Below are 23,542 nucleotides of genomic sequence, written 5' to 3'. Positions count from 1 at the left end.
TTTAAGGCGGACGGGCAACCATCACGCTAAATTCCTGTGCTTAGGCCAACAGGCTGGTTACAAAACAGGGAAGGTAGATAGAACTGTAAAAGACAGCTCAGCACAAAGGTCAAGGCGGAAGGCAAGAGTCAGCAGGGAAAGCCCGGGGCACGGCTTCATAGGCGAAAATAAAATACCTCCCAAATAAGGAAGTGAGCAGGGCATGGTGGCGCATGCTTGTAATCCCAGCATTCGGGAGGCTGAGACAGGATTGTGGTTTGTGGCCAGCCTCAGCTACTTAGTGAGGCCCTTTGCAACTCAGGGAGACCCCGTTTCAAAATAAAGAATAAAAAAATCGGTCTGGGGGGGTGTCGCTCAGAGGTGGAATGCCCCTGGGTCCATCCCCAGTACCACAAAAAAAGTTCCCTTCTTTTTTCGGGGGGGGATACTGGATATTGAAACCAAGGGCATTCTTCCTCTAAGCTACAACCCCAGCCCTGTTTTTTTATTCTTTATTTTTAAAAGAGTCTTAAGTTGTGGAGGGCTTAAGTATCTGAGGCTGTCTGCAAACTTGCAATCCTCCTGTCTGAACCTACCCAAGTACTGGACTGGAATTACCAGCATGGGCCACCACGCCAGGCTTAATAAAAAATAAAGTACCAGCTGGGTGTGGAGATCCCTCCTGTAATCTCAGTACTTGGGAGGTTGAGATAAGAGGACTGCAGGTTCCAGAACAGCCTCAGCAATTAGTGAGACTCATCAACCTAGCAAGACTACTTCAAAATAAAAATAAAACAGGGCAGAGGTTGTAGCTTGGAGGTAGAATGGCCCCAGGTTCCATCCCCAGTGTCATAAATAAAAAGATAAAGTACAACAAGTCTAAACTCAGCTAATCCAACTTATAGAAGGATGGCAAAGTCTTTTTGAATGCCACCCAACCTCAAAGGTAAACTTCGGTCTGACTTAGGAATTACAGCTCAGCAGTTACCCTCAAACCGTGGAGTCACTGTTTCTTTGCACGCAGAGGCACCACTGTGCATCACTTTGCTAAGTTTGGGGAGAGTGGTGAGGTGAAGTGGTTTTTCGGCGATCTAATTGCTTTATTTTGTCTTATAACTAGCACGCATCCTTTAAATAGTTCATCATTGTAGAAGGCAGGTCAAGTATTTCTACCCCATCTGAAGGGAGGAGAGGTAGAAATGCAAAGGAATAAAAATGTATAAAATCCTATAGAAGCAGTTAATTTCAAAATTAGGCAATACTGTTTGCCACAATTCTAAAATACAATTGTCTTTTGCTATGGTTACGATATTGAAAAACTTTCTGGCTAATTCCAGTCAGAACATTCAAACTTCCCAGTTTTCCCAAAAAAAGCAAGCAGTTGTTTTTGTTGTAGAGGCATTTTATTTAGACAACTAGAAATAATTAGCTGTTCAGAAGCAGTGTACAGTGAGAGAGAAATCGAACCAGTTACTTTATCACGTGTCCGCTCTTCTGTTCAACTAAAGAAAAAAGGCATTCAGTTTTGTCTTAAGGGAAAGTCAAAAAATAGGCCAATATATTTTTCTTCTCCATAATAACATAAACAGCTACGAGAAATTTAATTGTAATAAGAGAAATTGGATGTTGGCTCGCACGTGTTCATTAAGGAGAGGGCAGGCACCGCGCGCCCGCGCCCCAGGCTGGAGGCCGCGGCGAGTTCCGTCCGTTTACTGCGGTGTCTGCGGGGGGGGGGGCCGCCCTCTGCTCGCTCTTCAGTCCGTAAGTTGCGTGCTCTCTGCAGCACGGCTCGCAGCTCAGGCCTTGACCTCAGGAGTCGAAGAGTAGATGGAATCTGAATTCTCTGAAGCAATTTCCTCTACAGTAAAGAACAAAGTGACATCAGCCAACTTATAAAGGAAAAAAGACTTTTTTAGAAACTCCGGAGGAGAGGCCAGAGCAACACCGCTGTAAGTAATGACTCCAGCCACAGCAACGGCAGCGCAGGAAGAGTTCGTGTCTTTTATTGGTTAGCTCCTTCAAGCCAAACTGCAACCCAAAGTCCTTTCCTTCCAGACTAAATTGCGAGACTCTAGCTACCCAATCAACATGGAATTAAAGCCATGTCTTTTCTCCTTTAGGGACTCAAACCCTAATATTTAATGCTATTCAATCAAGACATTAACCATACAATATTGAGGGGTTTTGCGAAGAGTTGTTTAACAATTTTAAAAACCTAAGAAGACTCTAACTGAATACATGATGAACTCCTTCCTAACCACCCCACGTCCTCACATCGCAGCCGGAAAGAAGTTCTCTGTATGGAGCCCTCCTCCACTCGCATGACTCCTCACTGCCTCCATTGGACACTGTCGGGGCCCACTCGGCAGGACCGAGGTGGCACCCAGGCTTGTTGCCAGCGTGGACTCAAGATGGCGCCTGGGCTTGCAGCCAAGTCACGAGGCTCACGAGGCTGGCGGTGCCCTGAGCCTGCGCAGTGAGCCCTATCAGGCGCCTTACGGATGATTAGTGACGCAGCGCCTCGTGCTACCACCTGCCCGCCCAGGAGAAGGTTAAAAAGCGCGCATGCCCTAGCGGGCGGGAGCTAAGAGGGTTGGTGGAGTGATGGGGGAGAAGATGGAGAAGATCTACGGGAACTGTACAAGAACCTGGGGTAATAAAACTGCTTGAGGAAGATCGTGTAAGAGTCGTCACTGCGACCGACAAGTGGTGGCCCGTACGGGGACCTTCGCTTTGATCAGAACCTCGGCAGTCCAGGGCAGCTGGCTGGTTAACTGTACAAGAACCTGGGGTAATAAAACTGCTTGAGGAAGATCGTGTCTTTGATCAGAACCTCGGCAGTCCAGGGCAGCTGGCTGGTAAGTACTCCTTTGACTCCGAAAAGGGAGGAGGAGGCTCCGTTTACGGAGGGTTATTTTCCCCGATCAAAGGGGGCTCCATTAAGGAGGATATTTTTTAGTGTAAGCAAGTTAGAGAATCGGGCTGGTCCTGATTCGACAAGATAGGAGTAAATAAGGCTCGCGGATAAGCGAGGCTCGCGGATAAGCGAGGGACAGCGCTGTGAAGGTTCGCAGGTGTTGCGACGAAAAGGTCTAAGGTTGCTAAAGTGAAAGCAGCCATTTTAGAAAATTTGAAAGCGAAAGAGATTTCTAAGAAGGAAGAAGCTCTGTTAGAATTCATAGAAAAAATGAAACGCCCTAAACCTTCCGCTCCTCCCCCTCCCTCTCCTAATCCGCCACCATAGATGGAAGACACCTGAGGTTAGCTGGAAAAAAACTTAGAAAATGAAGAAAGAAACTAAGATAGAAAATGAAGGCGCCTAATGTGTAAATAGTAATAAAGGATAGGTCAGAAGATTAGTTCCTAACGTAAGAGTTGTAAAAATATACAATGGGTCAAAAAATAAGTTTTTTGTTTTTTGCATATATGTTAGAAGATATGCTCTGTGTTAAGTTTCCTAAGGAAGAAACTGCTGCTCGGTACCGTAGAGATGAGTTGTTTTCTTTAAGATCTTTGGGGAACTATTTCTACTTTCCCTCTTCCTTTACCTTGGTTAATGATAGTTTAGGTTGTTTTATTGATACCTGTTTTCTGACTTTCTGCTATGCTTCTATGCACCCTTGGAGACTTTGGAATTTCTGCTCTTATTGCTGTAATTGTGGCCTCTGTGGCCGTGGCAGTTATTGCAGCCACTATGAATGCTCTATCCTCACATGTGGCTGCTGGCATGGCTCAGCAAGCTCAATTATCTGGACTATATGTATAACGTATGTGCAGTATCAGAATTTCTCCCATGCAGGCAATTTGTTTCGTCAATTAAGCAAGACGCTTCTAGGAACTTGGAGCCGTGAATTTGAACACACCATGATTGAGCTATGAGCATCCATCGCTGCAATTAATTCTACCCGCGTAGAAGTCGCCGCAGTACAACAATGAATGGACTTAATACATGGAACATTGGGTTTTTTAAAAGACTGGGGTGGCATGGCGTTCTGGGCATTCTTGCTGGTGGTAGCATGATGTTTCATGGTTGGATATATCAGGCGAACTCGACAACGCGCACTGCAACAACAGCGCGTATTGGTGCAAGCTCTGGCAGCCCTTGAAGCTGGCTTATCTCCCCATGTATGGCTCAATATGCTGGATCGGTAGTCAGTGACGGGTAAGATCGTCCCCGGGACCTTTCAACCTAAGACAGGGAAACAATCATGCTATTGTTCTCCCAATGACGGGTAAGAATGGTCCTTGAGGGTCGGCAACCTAAGACAGGCACGATCCCGAGCCTTATTTTAATAAAACAAAAAGGGAGATATGTCGGGGCCCACTCGGCAGGACCGAGGTGGCACCCAGGCTTGTTGCCAGCGTGGACTCAAGATGGCGCCTGGGCTTGCAGCCAAGTCACGAGGCTCACGAGGCTGGCGGTGCCCTGAGCCTGCGCAGTGAGCCCTATCAGGCGCCTTACGGATGATTAGTGACGCAGCGCCTCGTGCTACCACCTGCCCGCCCAGGAGAAGGTTAAAAAGCAAGCATGCCCTAGCGAGAGAGAAGAGGGTTGGTGGACAGGAAGAGCAGTTCCTTGGCGGACTGCTCCGGGCTCCGAGCTGGGACGGACATGTTCACAAAGCCACCACTGTGACCGGTGTGTGCTGCAGCAGAGACGTAGAGTGCCACGGAGGAGGGTTGGTGGAGTGATGAAGGAGATAGAAGACTGATGTTGTTTTTACCTGAGAGGGCGTTGAGAGAGCATTAAAGAGGAACTGTACAAGAACCTGGGGTAATAAAACTGCTTGAGGAAGATCGTGTAAGAGTCGTCACTGCGCACGACAGGACACCGTCTCCCTTCCGTTGCCACCGCCCCCAGGCGCCTGCATCTCAGAAGCTCTGAGTGGAGCCGTGGGGCCCGTGCCCAGCGCTCCCGTGCCACGGCCTCTTGCTTCTGAGCCCTCTGAACGTTTTCTCCGGCACCACTCCGCCGTGCTGTCCCAGGCACCTCGCCGGCCGCTCCTGCGCCCTCCCACCCTTCAAGCCGCTGCTCCAGGAGGCTCCGGGCCCAGACAACAAGGTGTACATGACCAAGGCTGGACCGCGGCCTTGCCACAGCGGCCAGCCCAGCCATGCCCGGGAACCTCGGCAACCCCCACTACGCGGGGCCGTGGCTTATAAACACGTGTGGGGAAATGTATAGATCATACGTGTTCCCACTTCATAAATAAAAAAAGCCAATTCACGTACCTAACTCCTCTTCCGCTGTCTCTGGAAAATTGATTTTTGGCTTTGCCAGCTCACCGCTATCTTCTTCTATAAAAAGAAAAGCAATGGTGATTAGTGAATTAAAACATCACAATTTCTATTACTTAATCCACAAGACTAGTCCAAGCAATGCATGCTAACAGAACAACTGTTTTTAGTCATTGATTCTAACAGTATGTTTTTGTTCAAAAATACATCTAGGTTCATACCACCACTGCTCTGGAACTAGTAACCAGGCATTTGTTAAAAACACGCCTACCTTACTGACATGGATTAAGAGACTGTGTGAATGTGCTTGTAAATTCTTTACATTGCCTTCTACCTCCACTCACTAAATGAGCCGAAGTTTAGGAGTAAAGAGATTTTATAACAAAAAGCTTTAAACAAACAGAAGGACACAGTGGCCAATTACAATCATGGTTTATCTTTGCATAAGCCGCATTGTATTAAGCCGGGCGTGGTGGCGCACGCTTGTAATCCCAACATTCCGGAGGCTGAGACAGGTGGATCGCTGTTTGTGGACAGCCTCAGCTACTCAGGCCCTTTGCAACTCAGTGAGACCCTGTTTCAAAATAAAGAATAAGAACAGGACTGGGAGTGGAGCTCGGAGGTCGAATGCCCCTGGGTTCCATCCCCAGTATCAAAAAAAAGTATTATTTATTTTCATTTATTTATTTATTTGTGGTAGGGATGGAACCCAGGGGCATTCTACTTCTGAGCTACACCCCCAGTCCTATTTTTTATTATTTATTTTGAAACAGGGTCTGAGTTGCAAAAGGCTGTCCGCGAACCGCGATCCTCCTGTCGCAGCCTCCCGAATGCTGGGATTACAAGAGTGCGCCACCACGCCCGGCTTATAATTTAAAATCTTTATGAGGCAGTAACATTGAAACAGAATTAATAACGAGAAACGACACAGAACCATGTATTTAGATTTGAACACTGAACAATTCTCACCAGGAAGCACACATTTCCAAAGGCCGTAGGTCTTCCCCACCACGGTTTGCCACAGTCTCAAGGTTCCGTCCTCAGAACCACTGGCGTACAGCTCTCCGTCGGGACTAAACCTCACGCAGTGGATGGGACCAAAGTGGCCTTTGTAGGATTCTGAAAGGAAGCCCAAAGCTCCTAATTACGACAGCTCCGCCATATTACCAGGGATACAAACTTCACCAGAGCGACACAAAGAGCACGCCTAACTGAAAGGCGATTCTCGTCAGAAGGGCACGTCCTGTCTGCCCTCCCTAAAACTGCCCTCCGCATCTAGCATGCACTGCACTTTCACACTGTCCTTCAAAAAGGAAAATAAGCCTTCATGTCCTCATAAGAATGAAACCTGAGGGGTTAATGAAACCCCATAACTTCTCAGAAAGTAGACCTAAAGTTTACCAGTGACCAGGAGTGGTGGTGCAGGACTGTAATCCCAGCACTTGGGAGGCTAAGACAGGGACCAAGATTTGAGGCCAGCCCGGACAACTCAGTGAGACCATTAAAAAAACAACTTACGGGACTGGGGGCGTAGCTCAGAGGTAGAACACCCCTGGGCTCAATCCTAGTACAAACAAGCAAACAAACGAAGTGTATGGTGCAGCCCCATTTCCACACTCCAGCTCACGCCCGTTTGTCTGGCAGGGCCCTAGCACTGGAGAGCCCCCCGTGGGGCTCCTTGCGCTGGGCTCAGCCTCTTCCCAGGCTGCCGGAGATCTAGGCTCAAGAGCGATCCCCCAGCACTGAATCTATGGGCTCTGGTGAGAAGACGCAGAGATTAGGAAGGGTTTGTCCTCAAGTCAGACCTTACTTGGGAAACACCCTCCCTTACATTCAAAGCTCTTCACTAGACCAACGCCCCCACCCCTGCCCCCTAGGAGAGCTGAGGCGCTGGGCCCACGGAGGCAGAGCACCAGCCAGCATGCCAGGCACTGGGCGATGCCAGCACTGCCAGACGACACAGTGAGTGGAGAGAGGTGGGGGCTGTGGAAGAAGGGCGGCAGGTCACGGCCAGCGCTCGCTCACTCTGTGGCCTCGGGCCATTGGAATGTTCCACACCAGCCCTCCTCCCACTTTTTCTTTTTAATTTTTTAAAATCTTTTTTCTATCTTTTTTGTGCGAGGAACTGAACCCAGGGTCTCTTCACAAATGCTTGACATGCATTCGGCTAATAAGCTCCACCCTCAGCCCTCTCATCTCAAAAGAATGTGACCAAAACATTCTAAAACGTATTCATACAATCCAAAACCATCAGTTTTACTATGAAACACAACATAAAGTTGTCTTCTGTTCATTGTGTATAATTCTAGCAAGCTTAATTCTTTAGTTGGTAAAGCAGACACGAAAACAAAAAAAAGTGTCAGCTTAAAAAACAGAGCTGGGTCTGGCAGCACACACCTGGAATCCCAGCAAGGAGGGAGGGGAGGAGGACAAGTTCAAGGCCAGCCTGGGCAGCTAAGGAGTCCTGCTACAAATAAAAAAGACTGGAAATGGAGCACAGTGGTTGAGTACCCGAAGGCTCAGTCCCTAATACTAGAAGAAAACAAACAAAATTCAAAACCAAACAAAAGACAAACAGATCTCTTTAAGCTAAAAGCAAATACTATTTGGGAAGGCTAAAATTATATACTGAGAACCACATGGAACTCTGACCTCTCTCTGGGGAATCAAATAACAGCTTGTGTGTTCACTTCAAATTAATACTACGTTAACTCCTCCCCTTGTTAAAACTATCACCAGGAAAATATTAGAAAAACTCAAGACTCCAAAAAACAATGAGAACAAGCAAAAGCACTCCCCAAGCCAGATTCCTAAAGGGACCTAGATAATGAGCCACAGGTCCCCACATGCTCCACAGAGTCTGACAATTCCTATGTTGGCAAAAAAGAGAGCTGGTAGAGGCTCACACCCGCGCTAAGTGCCCACAGAAGCCCCTGCGGCCGTATAACGCGGGGTCTGGACACGGGTCCCCCGACAAAGCCTGGAGACCGCTGCGGAAGAGCACCAGGCGGCGACAGGATGAACTCCAGCTGGGGAGATAAACGGAGGCGCTGCGCCAGGGACATCTACCCACAACTGAGAAAACACCTGCGTTTCCGCACTTCAAAGCGAAATATTTTTCTTTCAATGTCACACACATAAATGAGGAGTTAAGTTCTGGAACTTGGCACCTGGCCAAGGCAAACAGGTCATTTTAAGGAAGGAAAACAGGGCGACTCACCCAATTCTTCTCCACTATTATAATCATATTTATAAAGTTTAAAATCTTCACCACCTGCAACAAGAAATTCTTTCTCAGGATGAAGAGACGCAGAATTGATGGTTGCAGGTGCTTCAAAGGATTTAATTGGGTCCAAACTAAAAATAAAAATAAAAAAAGTAAAAGTTTACAAATTAAGAGTGTATAAATAACATAAGGAAAGTTACACTTGGTAATCACTTAGTGAAACAGTGCTGTTAAAAAAAAAAAAAATGCAATGCACACATGGCTTCACCTCAGGAATACCAAAGGATTTCAACAGAGAGCCATGCCTCAGAATGGTGCGTGGTTCCTGAAAATCAGTGTCTTCTTAAGTAACAGCAGCACGGATAATACATACTGGATTTATTTATTTTTTTTTGGTAGTGGCAGGGGAGCAAGGCCAGGGCCTTGTTGCACTTCCAGACAAGCATTCTCCCAACCTCTGGCATCTTTTTTGTTTGTTCATTTTAAATATTTTAGCCGGGCATGGCAGCACAGGCCTGAAACGCCAGTACTTGGGAGGCTTACACAGGAGGACCACAGGTTCTAGGTCACCCTCAACAACTTCATGAGACTTTGTTTTGAAATAAAAAAAAAAAAGGGAGGCAGGCATGGTGGCACATGCTTGTAATCCCAGCATTCGGGAGGCTGAGACAGGAGGATCCCAGTTTGTGGACATCCTCAGCTACTTAGTGAGGCCCTTTGTAACTCAGTGAGACCATGTTTCAAAATAAAGAATAAAAAATTGGGCTGGGGCATAGCTCGGAGGTAAGTATGCCCCTGGGTTCCATCTCAATACTGGGAAAAAAAAAAAAGGGTATCCTTGAAGGTAGAATGGCCCTTGACGCAATCCCCAGTACTGGTTAAAAAAAAAAAAAAAAAAAAAAATCCATGTGCTATTATCTTGGTAAAAAGAAAAAGTTTTATATTAGGTAATTAATATCATAAAATATGAAACAGCTATAAGCAGCGACTTTTTGCTACCAGGCAGGACAATAACCGAATTCACACTACAGCTACAGCTACATGATGAAAATCAATGTATAACCTCAGATCCCACCTGAAGATCAATTACTCTTTGGACACTGGCTCTTTTTCACTTCAACCCTGAAAAGTCTCAAAACGCCTTAAACAATCGCTGTGCTCCAGCTCCTCCCTGTCGCCCTCCTATTCTCACCAGCACACGCTACAAGCAGGGAAACCCATGCGCCACGTCTCAACAGAGGCCCGCTGCCAAGGACCTTCACAGGCCCACACGCCTCTGCTCCCAAATGGGCTTGGTCCAGAAACGCGCAGGACTGCGGCTGCACAACTTGATGGCTCAGGGCAGGGTAAGATACTATCCAATTCACGCCCTCACCTAATTACGATGTCCGGTTTTACGGCCTGCTCTCTACCTTTTAGTGAAGCTTTGCTCTGTAAGTAGCAGTCAGGGCGCACTGCGCTGGAATCTTATGAAAATCAGGTAGTGCCGCGTATAAAGAAGAACTTTAAACTCATTTCTATTCTTGGAACTGACAGTGCTACTTACAGGATTCTATTATAAGAAAACAGAGATGTCAGATATTACTCTCTGCAGGGCTAAAACAGAGGAACTGATACACTGTTTAATACAGCCCGTCATGCAATATGGCTCAAAAAGTATTTCTGGTCAAGTGGTGGCACACACCTCTGATTCCAGTAATGAGGAGGCTGAGACTGGAGGAGGACTAAGTTCCAGACCAGCCTCAGAAACTTAGCAACACTCTCAGCAACCTGCCAAGACCCTGTTTTAAAATGAAAAAATAAAAGGGCTGGGGTTCAACCCCAGTACCACTAAAAACAACCAACCAAAAAGAAAAAATCATCAAAGTTCTCATGGCTAAAAATACTTCTTGAAAAAAGTTAACATCCTATTCATTATGGTCCTAGTAATTAAAGAAAAGACACATGTTTGACAAAAGACTGGCAGGAAATACAATATCATTCTAGAATGTTTAATTCCAAGACTACGGGTACATTTTTATATAAGAAAGAACCTTATTATGTTTCTACTCACAAAATTTACATCTGTTTAAAAAAATCATTAAGTATGCACATACATGGGACTAGAAAAAAAGAATCATTACTTCTCCAAAGTTTTAAAACAGCAAGATCAAGATTCTAATTGTTTTTAGAAAGTAAAAAACATTAACTCGGAAAAATACTAAAGTTGTCGGATAGTCCCAATGCATGCCATACATGCCCTAAGTACATAGAATTTGATAATATGATTGGTATATGCCAAATTCATAAGAAATACATTATTAATGATGGAAACATTTCCCTTCATATTATTATTATTACTATTATTATTGTTATTGTGGCAGTAGGAATGGAGCCCAGGGGCACTCTACCTCCAAGCTACACCCCCAGCCCTATTTTTCATGCTCTATTTTGAAACAGGGTCTCGCTAAGTTGCAGAGGGCCTCACTAAGTAGCTGAGGCTGTCCAAGAACCATGATCCTCCTGTCTCAGCCTCCGGAATGCTGGGATTACAAGCGTGCGCCACCACGCCCGGCCTTCATGTTATTTAACAGGCCACTTCTCTCTACTCTGGAAGGCAGACTGAACCCAGGAGCACTCTAGCTCTGAGCTACATCCCCAGCCCTTTGTATTTTGAGGCAGGTCTTCCTGCCTCAGCCACCCAAGTCGCTGGGATTACAGACTTGCGACACCATGCCTAGTCAAGCTCACAACATGCCTTTAAAAGAATTAAGTATCTTTCACAAGTACTTTCCAGTTTTCACTTAAGTTAACTTCTCTGCTACCCAAATAAGAAGGCGAAGGCTCGGTGGACGCACGCACCTCACCGCGCTGTGGAAGGCGACGGAGCGCCCGTACGTGAGGACCAGGACCTCGCCCTCGGGGATGTACTCCATGCTGCTCACCGACGTGTTGAAGCTCAGGGACTTCACTTCCGTCATGGTGGCGTGATCCCAGAGGCTGCAGAGGAGGATACACGGCAGTAAGAAGGGAAACGCAGAAGCTACACTGCATTCCAGATGGCAAATCACAGGCGACATACAGAAATTCTGAGTTCCTATAAAATGCCAAACCCCTAAATACACTTTCAAGTAAGTCGGCTAGCTACACCATGAAAGCTCTGAAGTCCTCATCTGTTGATTTCAGCACTGTCCAAAATCACGACTGCTAATGCTGTTAGTGCTGCTCTTTTGCCGACCTGATGAGCAACTATCTTTTCACAGAAGAACGCAGCAAGTGTCAACACAAACCATTTTGTGGACACTACTGACAGCTTCAGGGACGCCCTTCAGCCAGCCGGTCCCCAGTCAGGTTAGGAACCCCTGCTCGGCTATGCGCCAGTACTTTTATTACGCTTCTTCTGAATCCTACTCCATACTGTAGTAAATGCACAGCCCCAAGGACCTGTGTACAACTTAAATTTCAATGTTCAGACAAGTTTTCCCATGTAAAAAAAACAACCTACCGAACAGTCTTGTCATCAGCTGAAAGGATCTGCTTGTCCTCACTGCACCAGAGAGCCTTCTTAATCCCAGAGGTGTGACCACTGATTTCCTTAGGTTCTGAAAGTGAAAACATTTATAATGATTAATATTTGACTTTTTACAAATTTTAAAATGTAAAAAAAAAAATTGAACTGGAATACAACTTTTCAAAGCCCGGCATAATTCAAATTTGACATTTACTAGGATATGTGTTTTGTTTCAGTATAGTTTTCCTATACCGAAACAAAGAAACAAAGTATATTTTTCTTATGACAGGAACTGGGAAATGTTGACCCTTGCTGTAAGTAGCATAATAAGCGAACCACTCATTTCCTCCACGCTGATTTTCTATACAAATAACAATATCCAAAATCATCATTATACCGCAACGCACAAGTACCTTAGGATTACTAATGAGGTATAGTTTAATAAGGACAGGGACCCAGGAACAGAGTCTGCGCTAACCCTTGTACTGCCCTTAGCTTGGGGGCCTTCACCCAAATCACTGCTGGCAGCAATGAAAGGAAGAGATGGGAGGAGAAAAGGGAACTGAGCACTAGTACAAGCGATTCCCACCGAGAAAAGCACATTTCACGCAAGCCCTCTTTACCTTTGGGAGGAAGGAATGCAAGAGTCAGTGCCATCCAACACTGCCTGGCATGTTAATTAACTTTCTTTTGGTACTTTTTTGTGTCTGGAACTGGGGATGGAACCCAGGGGCCTTCTACCTCCGGGCTATACTCCCAGCCTATTTTATATTTGATTTGGAAACAGGGCCTCAGGAAGTTGCTGAAACTGGCTTCAAACCTGCGTGATCCTCCTGTCTCAGCCTCCCAAGAACTGGGATGATAAGCGTGCGCCCCCAGGCCCAGCTTTACAAGACGTTTTTAGCAGTTAATATATTCACGCGGTTCAAGTATCTAAACACTAGCATGTAGACAGAATTCTCATCATTTTCACCTTCTACAGATTAACAACATGCAGTAGCAACGTTTTGTACCTTATAAAGCTCAATATAGTGAAAAACGTTGCCAGAATAAGTTTTTAAACTGCAAGGAGGCTATATAAGAATAATGCTGTAAGCAAATCTGTATTAAAATGGGCTTCCTCATAGGAAAAAAAGGACTGGGCGTTACAATGCAAAAACTAGATAGTAACAGTAACTAATAATGCATGTGAGTTGTGTTTTAATTTTCTTCCTTGTGACTACATTTTCTAAATTTATGTACTCCTTATCAGTTAAATATTATTATTATTATTATTATTATTATTATTATTATTATTTGCAGTACTAGAGATGGAACCAGGGGCATTCTACCTTCGAGCTACACCCCCAGTCCTATTTTGTATCCTTTATTTTGAAACAGGGTTTCACTGAGCTGCCAAGAGCCCCACTAAGTAGCTGAGACTGGCCACGAATGAGATCCTCCAGTCTCAACCTCCTGAATGATGGGATAGTTATTTAAATTAAAAGAACATAAAACCATAAACTGATGCATGAACTGTGCTTACCTGCTTCGGGTTTGTTCAAGTCGTATATACGCAACAGTTTATCCTGTCCTCCAGTTAGCAAATAATTACTATCCTAAAACAAAACAAAACAAAACAAAAAAAAGTAAAACGTTAGGGATTACCAACAGATTACCACTTTGTTATATCTCTTTGAAACTTCAACACCAAATAATATCTAATTACTGCAAGAGACATCAAAAGAGATTCAACACACAACCAGTTACTTCCGAGCACTCCCACAACTTCCCGCCCGTAAGCTTCCCAGTTAAATGTGTTCTGCTACCTGCTACCACAGCCTCATTGTGCCCCCATTCTGCTCCCCTCTCCTGAGTAGCATTTCTTTGATGATCTCAAATTCATCTCCTGCCAGGTGTGGTAGTGCACACCTGTAATTCCAGTAAGTGGGAGGCTGAGACAGGTGGATGGCAGGTTAAAGACCAGCCTCGGCAATGTAACCGAGACTCTTAGCAATGGATAAAGACTCTGTTGCAAACGAAAAAATGGAGAGCCTGGGAGATATAGTTCAGAGAGAGAAATCCCCTGTGATCAATCCCAGTACCAAAAAAGAAAGGAAGAAAACTTCCTTCCGAACAATTGAGAAAGGTTGCCTGAGCTTTTTCTAGATATTTAGTACTACTGCTGACGATTAAGACAAGACTTCCAGGGTGTCTAACAGCTTTATAAGATTAAGAAAATAAAATTTGTTTAGCTTAATATGTAACCAAATCAAATATGAACCAATATATACCAAATATTCGACAAAATGCAGGCCCCAAACACATGAACCAATGAAATCTAAAACCTTATCATACTGCAAAATAACAGCAGTTTATGTACATCATGTAACTTTCATTCATAGAATCTAGAGCCTGGCTCATGTGAGGCAAGCACTCCACCACTGAGCTACGCCCCAGCCCATCCCATGTTCCTACCTGTGTGAAATCCACAGACTTCACAATGTGTTTATGAGCCAAGGTCATCAACTCATCTCCTGAGACAGCATCCCACACTTTGCTAAAAGTGAAGGGGAAAAAGAAAGACATGCCACATTAGTATATAAAAAAATATATATAATGTAATTTTGCTTATTTTCAAATATGTTACATATGTGAACTCTTTGATGGACAAAGGAGATTTACGTTCATTATTAGACTTCATTTGAGAAAATATTTTTAAAAGTTTAAGGGAAAAGAAATTTCCTCTCTGAAAGCCTTCAACTCCTAAGTTTTCTTTGACACTACAAACAATCTGAAGAATATAAATAAACGAGGCTCAGGAATCAGCATTTCCTGCAGCCACGCAGAGCCCTTTCGAATGCTCGCGAACATTTTATAATCAAGTTTTAGTTTCACCATGCCAGCTCTTATTATTTACCTACATGAAGATGCAAAATAAAAAGTAAGAATTTTTTTTGCCAGGCATGGTGACACACACTTGTACTTGGAAGGCTGAGAAAGAAGGATCACAGGTTGAAGGACAGTCTCCGTGATTTAGTGACACTCTCAGCACCCTAATGAGCTCTATTTCAAAAAAAAAAAAAAAGGTCTGGGGGTATAGTAGGAGGTAGAATGACTCAATATCCAACAACACACACACACACACACACACACAAAAGAAATTCTGTCCTGGGTGTGATAGTACAGGACTGTAATTCCAGAATAGGGAGGAGGAGCTTTGCTTTTAGAAGAATTTTAGGTCAGTACAAAATAAACCAGAAAACTGCACATAGGGAGAAAAAAAATGTTAAAAATGCTTCAGAGAGTTCCATTTTAATACCACTGACATTTATACTTAGGAACAAAGTGGACACTAGAGCAGAGAGGGAGCCCAAAAGCAAAACATGGGGCCTCAACCTTTCCTTCTGTTTACGAAGCACATTATAAATATACCAAGCATCATAGGTCCTCCTAGACTCAGTGTCAAGACACAAATGGGAAGAAAAAAGTAATCCCACGCAAAACCCCAGCTTCAGTAGAGCTTTAGCTGAGAAAAACACACATTAAATGATACATTTAGTAAATACAATTGAAAATCAAGTACAAATGCCTACCGAAAAATTAAAAAAAAAAAAAAACCACCTTACTGATGCCAGCCAGGTGGGGAAAAGCCAAGCCAGAGGTAGAGCCTTAGAGAGCAGGCAAACACGCACCGGGGCTGGAAGCTGGGGGGATGGCGAGGAAAGGCCAGGAGAGGCACGCTCTCAAGCCCTGCGTACTACAGATGTGCCGTGTGTGTGGCCGAAAACGCGCTGAGACGAGAAACACCAACGAGGCGGTTACTACTGCCAAGCTCGGGAGTGCTGCTCTGCGCAGGGCGCCTGCTGCAGCGCCTCCCAGCCGTCCGAATCCCGCCCACTGGCCTCCCCAGCTTTACTTGGATTATTTCTCTGAATCTTGCCACTAGACCGGATACAAACTATCCCCGGAACGGTTTCCCCAGGTTCCTAAGTCCTTCCTTGCCAAAAATGTTCTTTGAAGTCCATACTTTGTATTATTAGTTACCAAAGTTCTTCTCACGCCTGGGGCTCATTTTCAATGCTATTTTTCCCATTAACCTTCTTTCAATCCTAAGGTCCAAATAATTAACCATTTCCTTCTGTTCTCCCACGGATCTCGGCTCACTGATCACATGCTTATTAACCTGGCTTTGCCCACGTGTTTATGCTCAAACACAAGGATCTGACTGTATTAACGCTATGGTTAGTGCAGGAAGACTGCACGACAGAAGCGTCCAATGGGAAGAAAACATCCAAAGCCCCTGAAATTTCTATCCAAGTTATCTGCACAAGTCTCAGCAAACTCTGAGCGATGTTCTTTGAAACGCTACATTCCAGTATAGTAAACAATCTCCCCAAAACTTCCTAAGTCGTAAGATTCCGCTAAGACCGCACGCACTCACTGGGCACCGGAGCAAGCTAACGCAGCCACGGTCCCACGGTCCTCCTCTCCACCCGGACCGCGAGGCGAGTGCTCCCTGACGGCATGCTTAGTCCCCTGCACTAGCGCTGACAGCTTCCATTACTCACAGTAAGTCCTTTTTTGGAGTACTGGGGATGGAACCCAGGGGCATTCTACCTCCAAGCTACACACCCAGCCCTATTTTTTATTCTTTATTTTAAAACAGGGTCTCACTGAGTTGCAGAGGGCCTAAGTAGTGGATGCTGTCCTCGAACCGTGATCCTCCTGTCTCAGCCTCCCGAATGCTGGGGTGACAACGTGCGCAACCACGCCCGGTTCACAGTAAGCCCTAAAAAGAATCTGAACAGTATCAGTGTTTCCGACACACTCTTCTGTCTTGATGTAAGAGGCCAACACGACCGTTGGCTGCAGGACTCGAATAGGCACCGCGGCAGCGCTGACGGCGTCTTTCATCAGAGAATCCAGCAGCACTTGCTTCCTGCATAACCCAGGAGGACTCGCCAGCGCCCTAAGCCACGGGGCCTTTCCCAGCTCAGTCCCTTGCACGGCATACTCAATGGCAGTCCAGTGCACTTCACATCCTGCGAAGGTGCCAAGCCTAAGTCTCAAAAGAAGGGCTGCCTGACTCACTCACTTAAAGCTTCAACAAAGCAAGGACGCCATTCCAGGGGCATTTTAACCTACTTACCTTGACACATCAACTCAGATATCAAGGAGATAATGCCATCTTTGATTTATCAAGAAGCTTATTCCGAGAAAAGGTAAATCTTTGTATTGGCTTTTACAAGAAAAAGTGGTTGGAGGGATAGCTCAGTAGGGAAGGTTTACGACAAGGCTCTGGGTTCAATTCCCAGCACCAAAAACAAACACCAAGCATACACTCTGATTACTGCCACAGTCTGTTCTCTGCTGCCGTAACAAATAACCTGAGGCTGGGTGCCACAGTTAGGATCTGCCCCCAAGTCCTGCTCAGGTCTGGTCCCCAGCTCGGCGCTGCTGAGACGTCTTTAAGAGGGGCCCTGGTGGGCAGTCTTCAGGTCACTGGGTGCCCACCCTGGGAGGCGGCTGTGGGATCCGGGACTCACGCTCTCCTTCATTTCCTAGCCACGTGCTAGTACAGGCCCAAAGCAACTGGGCTGCCTGATCAAAGACCAAGGCCTCGGACACTGAGCCAAACACGGACCCTCTCCCCACAGGCTGACTACCTCAGGTACATGTTAACATGGAGGGAAGCCGGCTCACCCACCGGCAACTTAGAGAGAAAGGCTCCTGCGGCCATGGTTCTGGAGACCAAGGGCATGGCGGCGCAGGGGCTCGGCTCGGGAGGGCTTCACGCCGAGGCACCTGACAGCGACGAAGGAAGGGGAAGCAGGCACTCGTGTGCAAGAGACGGCTGGCAGGGAAGCTCCCCGATTTTGCTGAGAACTAATCCAGTCCCTTGAAAAATGTATTAGCCCATTTACAGAAGCAGTGTCCCCGTGACCTGACTACCTCTTCAAGTCCCACCACAGCAAGGCCATTAGAGTGGGCCTGAGCCCAGCATGAAATCTGGTGGGGAAAACCACAGCTACTATCCTCCATCCCAGGCCACTCCTGTCTGTCCTGAGCAGGTTCTGGAGCAGAGCACAGGCATCTATCTGTTCACTGTCTCCAAAGGATCCTCAGAGAGGTGCAGCCCAGGAGAGCACCCAAGGGAAGGCCGCGTAGCACATGCATGAGAAGACCGGAGGATGGTATTTGAGACTGTACTCACTGCAAGCTCAATGGCAGAGCCACTCCCAACAACAGTCTAAACTGACCCACCGGTCTGCTCTCAACACATCGCCACAAGAAACAGAAATAAACTAAGAATGGGGTGGAGAGGGGGCTGAGACAGGAAAAGTGCTGGTTTTTGAGACCAGGTTCAGCAACCTAGCGAGACCCGGTTTTAAAATAAAAAGGGCTAGGATGTAGCTAAGAGGTAGAACATCCTTGGGTTCAATACCCAGTATCAAAAAAAAAAAAAAAAAAAAATAAGCAAGAAAGAAAGAAAGAAAGGGGAGGTTACTAAAAATGATTAGTACCCATTAAGACTAACTGGCAAGTTGGAGGAAGCTACTTTTTTTTGATGCTAAGTATTGAACCCAGGGGCATTCTGCCCCCAATCTATACCCCTTTTTATTTTTCTCATTTTCAAAGAGGGTCTTGCCACGTCACTCAGGGTGTCGCTAAGTCGTCCGAGGCTGGCCTCAACCCTGTGATCCTGTCTCGGAGCGGGGGAGTGGCTCTTTAGGTGTCTCAGGTGCTACCAGAGCAACCTGTACAAGTCACTAAATGGGGACAATAACACTTCGACTCACATACGCCCACACTTCACGGGCAGGCATAAAAGAAACGCGAGGAGAAATCTCAGGTCGCAGAGGCAGGCACGACGCCAACCTGGGCACACAGTGGAGGAGGAGCTCCCTGCCGCTCCAGTGGCCTCAGTCTGTCCTACAGAAATAAACCAGGGCTCAAGACACCACGATCGAGCTGCACCCGCAAGTGCATGAACTCAAGCGGCCTGCCGCGCAGCTGACTGGAGCGCCCCACTCCATCAGGGCATGTAAAGAGAAAAAAAACAAACAAGAACTCTCCCTCTCTGATATTTAAACTCTATTTTTCTTTAAATGAAACCCAATGGTAGATTCAAAGTAACAAGTATGATTTGTCTTTTAAGTAACATTGTTACCTTACGTGTATACTTGTGTAGCTCTTACTAGGCTTCCGGCTTTGTTCTAAGTATTTGTAACATATTAACTTATTTACCATTCATAACAAGCCAGGAAACAGGTTTAGAGACAGAAAAGGATGGAGCTAGAATTCAAACACAGGCCATGTGCCTGCAACGCTGAAGCTCCGACCACCACTTAAGCACACCAACACTGCCTTGAGGTGTTGGCAAGGCACAAACACAACGCTATTCCCCAGCCTGTCCTCAAATGTCTAATCCTGCTGTGCCAGCAGCGCTCTGTAGGTGACCTACGCAAAGACAAGTGGTCTTCTGGCCGGCAAGGCACATCTGGACTGCAGGCTTCTGTGACCTACTCAGTCTGTTTCCTGGCATCTCCCCCCATTTCCAATGTCCCAGGAGCAGTCATTGCTACCTACTGCCCTGACGGCTTTTCTTGAGGGCTGGCAATACATTTGGGTGAAATGTCCAAAACAAAAGTCTTCATGGATTTCACTAGGAGTACGGCTCTCTCCCTGACGAGTCTTACAAACCAGAGCAGGATCATCAAGCAGGAAATGGCAGCGCATTCTGCTTAGGTAGTGAGCACTGTTAGGGCCAATAACCGCCGAATTGAGATCCACAAAAGTATCTTTCCAGAACTGCAATCTAAAACCTTACCTTTTAATACTAGTATTTGCAGTGTCCACACCTACAACTTAAATTTTAAAACAAAATATCACTTCATTAAGTCACTGCCATCACACAGGAACCCAATTCTCATACTAAAAATTTTCCAATTTGTTTGCCAAGCATCTAAAATCTGAAGTTGTGCATGTTGATCCAATGTTTCCTACATTAAGAAAATGGACAAAATTTATCCCCCCAATGGCATGTTTTTCTGTGTGTGTGTGTGGGGGGGGTAATGGGGTTCCTGGAAGCCCTTCTACCTCTGGGCTACACTCCCAGACCCATTTTATATTTTTAAATTCAAAACAGGGTCTCTTAAGCCAGCGCAGCTGGCTTCGAACCAGCGCAATCCTCCTGTCTCTGCCTCCCAAGCACGGGGATTACAAGCGTGCGCCACCATGACCGGCTCCCAGTGGCATGTTTTTATTGAAATGAAGTTAAAAAAAAGAAGTAGCAAAGAAGAAAAAAGGCTAACTAATGGTAAGCATCGACACAAATGTTCCAGACGTGAAATCAAGATGAGCTAACCATCTTCTGAAATACTTTAGAGAATTTTTTCAGATTACTTATCTGGAAAGTATATAGTAAGGAACCAGGGATATAAAACACAGCTCTTGACTGTAAACGACACATAATAGAAAGGACCAGAAAAGTCTAAACACAGAGAAGACGATGCTGCGTGTAACCCCAGCACTGCGTCGTCTTCCCTGAGAGTGCCTGTCGTTTCCCCTTGTTCTCACCTTCTGTGTATACCACAGCATTATGAGTTAGCAAGCACACTGACATCTAAAGTAACATCTGGCCTGAAAATATCAACATGGAAGGATTCCCATAAAGTCATTTATTTTGTCAGGACTCTGTATTATATAACAGAGAAGAGATGAAAGCCTTGCAAGGGTCATGCACAGTGGCACGATAGCAATTTATTCATTAGGGACCGAAAAAGAGATGGGCATTTATAACTTTTCTTACTGGTGTTTTTTTCGCCATCTCCAATTTACCATGTAGCATTACTTACTCTCTACCTGTAAAATGAAATTTAAAGTTTAATACAGTAAAATCCACTCCATGGTATACACAGGTCTGGCTCCACAAGAACATATGGGCATGTGTCTATCACAATCCGCTTCCATTTTTTTCATACTAAACTTCATATATTGAATTTGCTTAAAGTAAAGATGGAAACTCACAACTGCTTCTTATTGTGACACTGTTTAGAACCCCAACAAGACCACTTTTATTCTCTAGGCTCTTTTGTCTAATAAAGTCTACACTATGCCAACAGCTCTTGACCTTGTCATTTTACTTTAAAACGGAAGTGTCTGTAAACACAGGTAGAAACAATACCTACAGAAAGTACAAAAACAAACAAAGAAAAAAACAAAACAAAAAAACAAGGAGGGCCAAAAGAAGGCCACCACAAGTCAGTTTATTAATATATGCAAAACCAATGTCAGAGCAGGGAAAGTGCATGCCTGCAGTGGGACACCTACTACAGGGAGACCTCAGGGTTTAGTGTGCAGAGCCAGAAAATGCTATGAATGTGCTAGGACCAGGCCAAACCCAAAGGGCCAACAACTGAAATGTCTCCGTTAGGCCATGGTCCTCAGCTGCACAGCACCTAGAACATCAGGGAGAGAAAACACCAGAGACCGGACTCTCCTCCCAGGCCAGCCAAACCACAATTTCTAGGACACGTGCATTTGAATTTATTCTGTTTTCTGGGCCATGCTAATGGACACCCACAGTCATAAACCCCCAAAACTGCAAAGGGGAAAGAAAACAAGAAGGTCATAAGGGTGACAAGCTGTTCTCATGAGGACAACTGGCAGCAGGATGGAAGATGAGCAGAAGGGAACTAGAGGGTGGGGAGCTGAAAATAACCCTGACCCAAGGCATGGGAAGGACACAGGAGAAACACTACAGTCAGAAGCTGTTAGATGCCAATCTTTAAAAATTTAGGAAATAAAGATGGGCGTGACGGGACACACCTGTAATCCCGGGACACACCTGTAATCCCAGTACTTGGGAGGCTGAGGCAGGAGAATTGAAGGTTTGAGTCCAGCATCAGCACCTTAGTGAAACCCTGTTTCAAAATAAATTAAAAAAAATAAAGGGCCGGGAGTGCAGCTCCGTGATAGAACATCCCTGGGTTCCATTCCCAGTATGTTACCACGATAAATAAGAAAATAAATACAAAATTGTGACACAGTTCTAAATATGTCTAGAGGTAGTTAGCAAAGAGAGGCAAAAATAAAAATCTAGGGCCGTTATGTGCATAACTAGGGGGCACACAAGGGAGAAGTGTTTGTAGAGGAGGTCACTATCATCCATGATCTGGGGTGCTTGGTGATAACACAGATTTCTGCATCATAGTCAAAGCCAAAGCTTAAGTCATGGAAGCCTGTGAAAGTTTCGAGAACAAGGCAGCACAGAAGCAGAGAGGAATCCGGGTGAGATCAAATACAATGTATCCTACCCGGTAGCTATGGAGCCAGAGAGGATGGTGAATGTTTCCGGACACAGTCCACGGAGAACAAAGTTGCCCGTTTTGGTTACACTTACGCTGTGAAGTCTGCGGCCGCCGTAGCAGCTTTGGTGGCATCCTTATTCAACGTGGCGCCCCACACAGCACCTTTGTGACCCAAAAATGTTCCAATCCAGTCTCCTGTATCTCCCTGGCGTAACATAGGTTTGCCATCTGGAAAGCATTTAAAAAGACACGTGATTCACAAGTCTCGACGTCGAAAGCCTCAAACGTAAAATGCTTATGATGAACAGTAAAGTGAAAACCCGCTTTTGTTGTCCCTTCCCTCTCACCGCGGTCACTATACCCAGAAAAAAAAAAAGGCCGAACTGGTCGCTCTCCGAGAAGTCATGCTTCGATGGAAACACTGATGTGCGTCCCAAACCATCAGGATGCGAGGCCTTCATTTTGGACAAAAAGGACTTAACCTCCATCTCGCTTCCCATCTAAAAACCGGGGGTAGACCCACAAAAGACTCCCCGGGGAGGGCCAGAGCGAACATCTCCGTAAAGCCATGCCTCGGCCTGGCCTAATTTCTCCTCCCCCCGCACCCTGGAAAGCTATTTCCAGTGTCCGCGATGCAGAACGTCCAAGCAGGCTCAATCGGGCTTGCCCGGAAAGAGCCATCAAAAGCCGAGAGGCCTGGGCTGGGGTGGGGGTGATGTTCAGTCTCCCCCCATCGCCCCGGGGCGGGCCCCCGCAGAGGCCCGAGCCCACGGCCCGCGCCCTCGCCGGGCGATGGCCGCCCTGCTCACCTTTGCAAGCACTGATTAAGAAATACCCGTAGGGCGTGATGCCGCTGAAGGCCAGGTCCACCACGGGCCGCGTGTGGCCGGAGCAGGTGAGCGGCGTCTGCCTCATCGCCATGGCGGCGGCGGCCGGGGGGCGCGGGGGTCGTCGTCCTCCTTCTCTCCGCGGCGGCGCCTCGGGCGCTCAAGGCCCCCGGCCCTGGCACTGGGCTGGGCCCGGGATGGCGAGCGGGGCGGGCGGGCGGGCGGCGGCTCCGCGGCCGGGAGGGGTCAGGGAGGGGCCGGGGAGCCGGCGGCGGCGGGCGGCGGCGCCGAGGGAGGGAGAGAGAAGGAGGGAGGGAGGAGAGCAGGGGAGGGGGAGCCCCGAGAACCGGCCCCGCCGCGATCCGCACCGTCCACACCGGTACCGACCGGAAGTGACGCTCGGATGACGCGGGCGTCCGCCGGAGGTGACGCTCCGGCGGGTTCATCTGGGAGAAAAGAAAAGGAGCCGCGAGGACGGGAATGCGCA

General features: G+C 46.5%; 1 protein-coding gene across 1 annotated transcript; it reads right to left on the bottom strand.

Moving 5' to 3' along the window:
• Window positions 1-1,775: 1,775 nt before the first annotated feature.
• Window positions 1,776-23,149, bottom strand: STRAP (serine/threonine kinase receptor associated protein; the record flags this gene model as incomplete). Its single annotated transcript, XM_080705280.1, has 10 exons — window positions 1,776-1,837; window positions 5,212-5,277; window positions 6,187-6,336; window positions 8,438-8,574; window positions 11,285-11,422; window positions 11,928-12,024; window positions 13,459-13,531; window positions 14,391-14,472; window positions 22,321-22,456; window positions 23,038-23,149. The coding sequence occupies 10 exons, from the start codon at window positions 23,147-23,149 to the stop codon at window positions 1,776-1,778; spliced, it is 1,053 nt and encodes a 350-aa protein (XP_080561406.1).
• Between the last annotated feature and the right edge of the window lie 393 nt (window positions 23,150-23,542).

Source organism: Muscardinus avellanarius (genome assembly GCF_963383645.1).
Source record: "Muscardinus avellanarius genome assembly, chromosome: 11".
NCBI lineage: Eukaryota > Metazoa > Chordata > Mammalia > Rodentia > Gliridae > Muscardinus > Muscardinus avellanarius.
The sequence above is the reverse complement of the archived record's forward strand: the minus strand, read 5'-3'. Positions and strand labels throughout refer to the sequence as shown.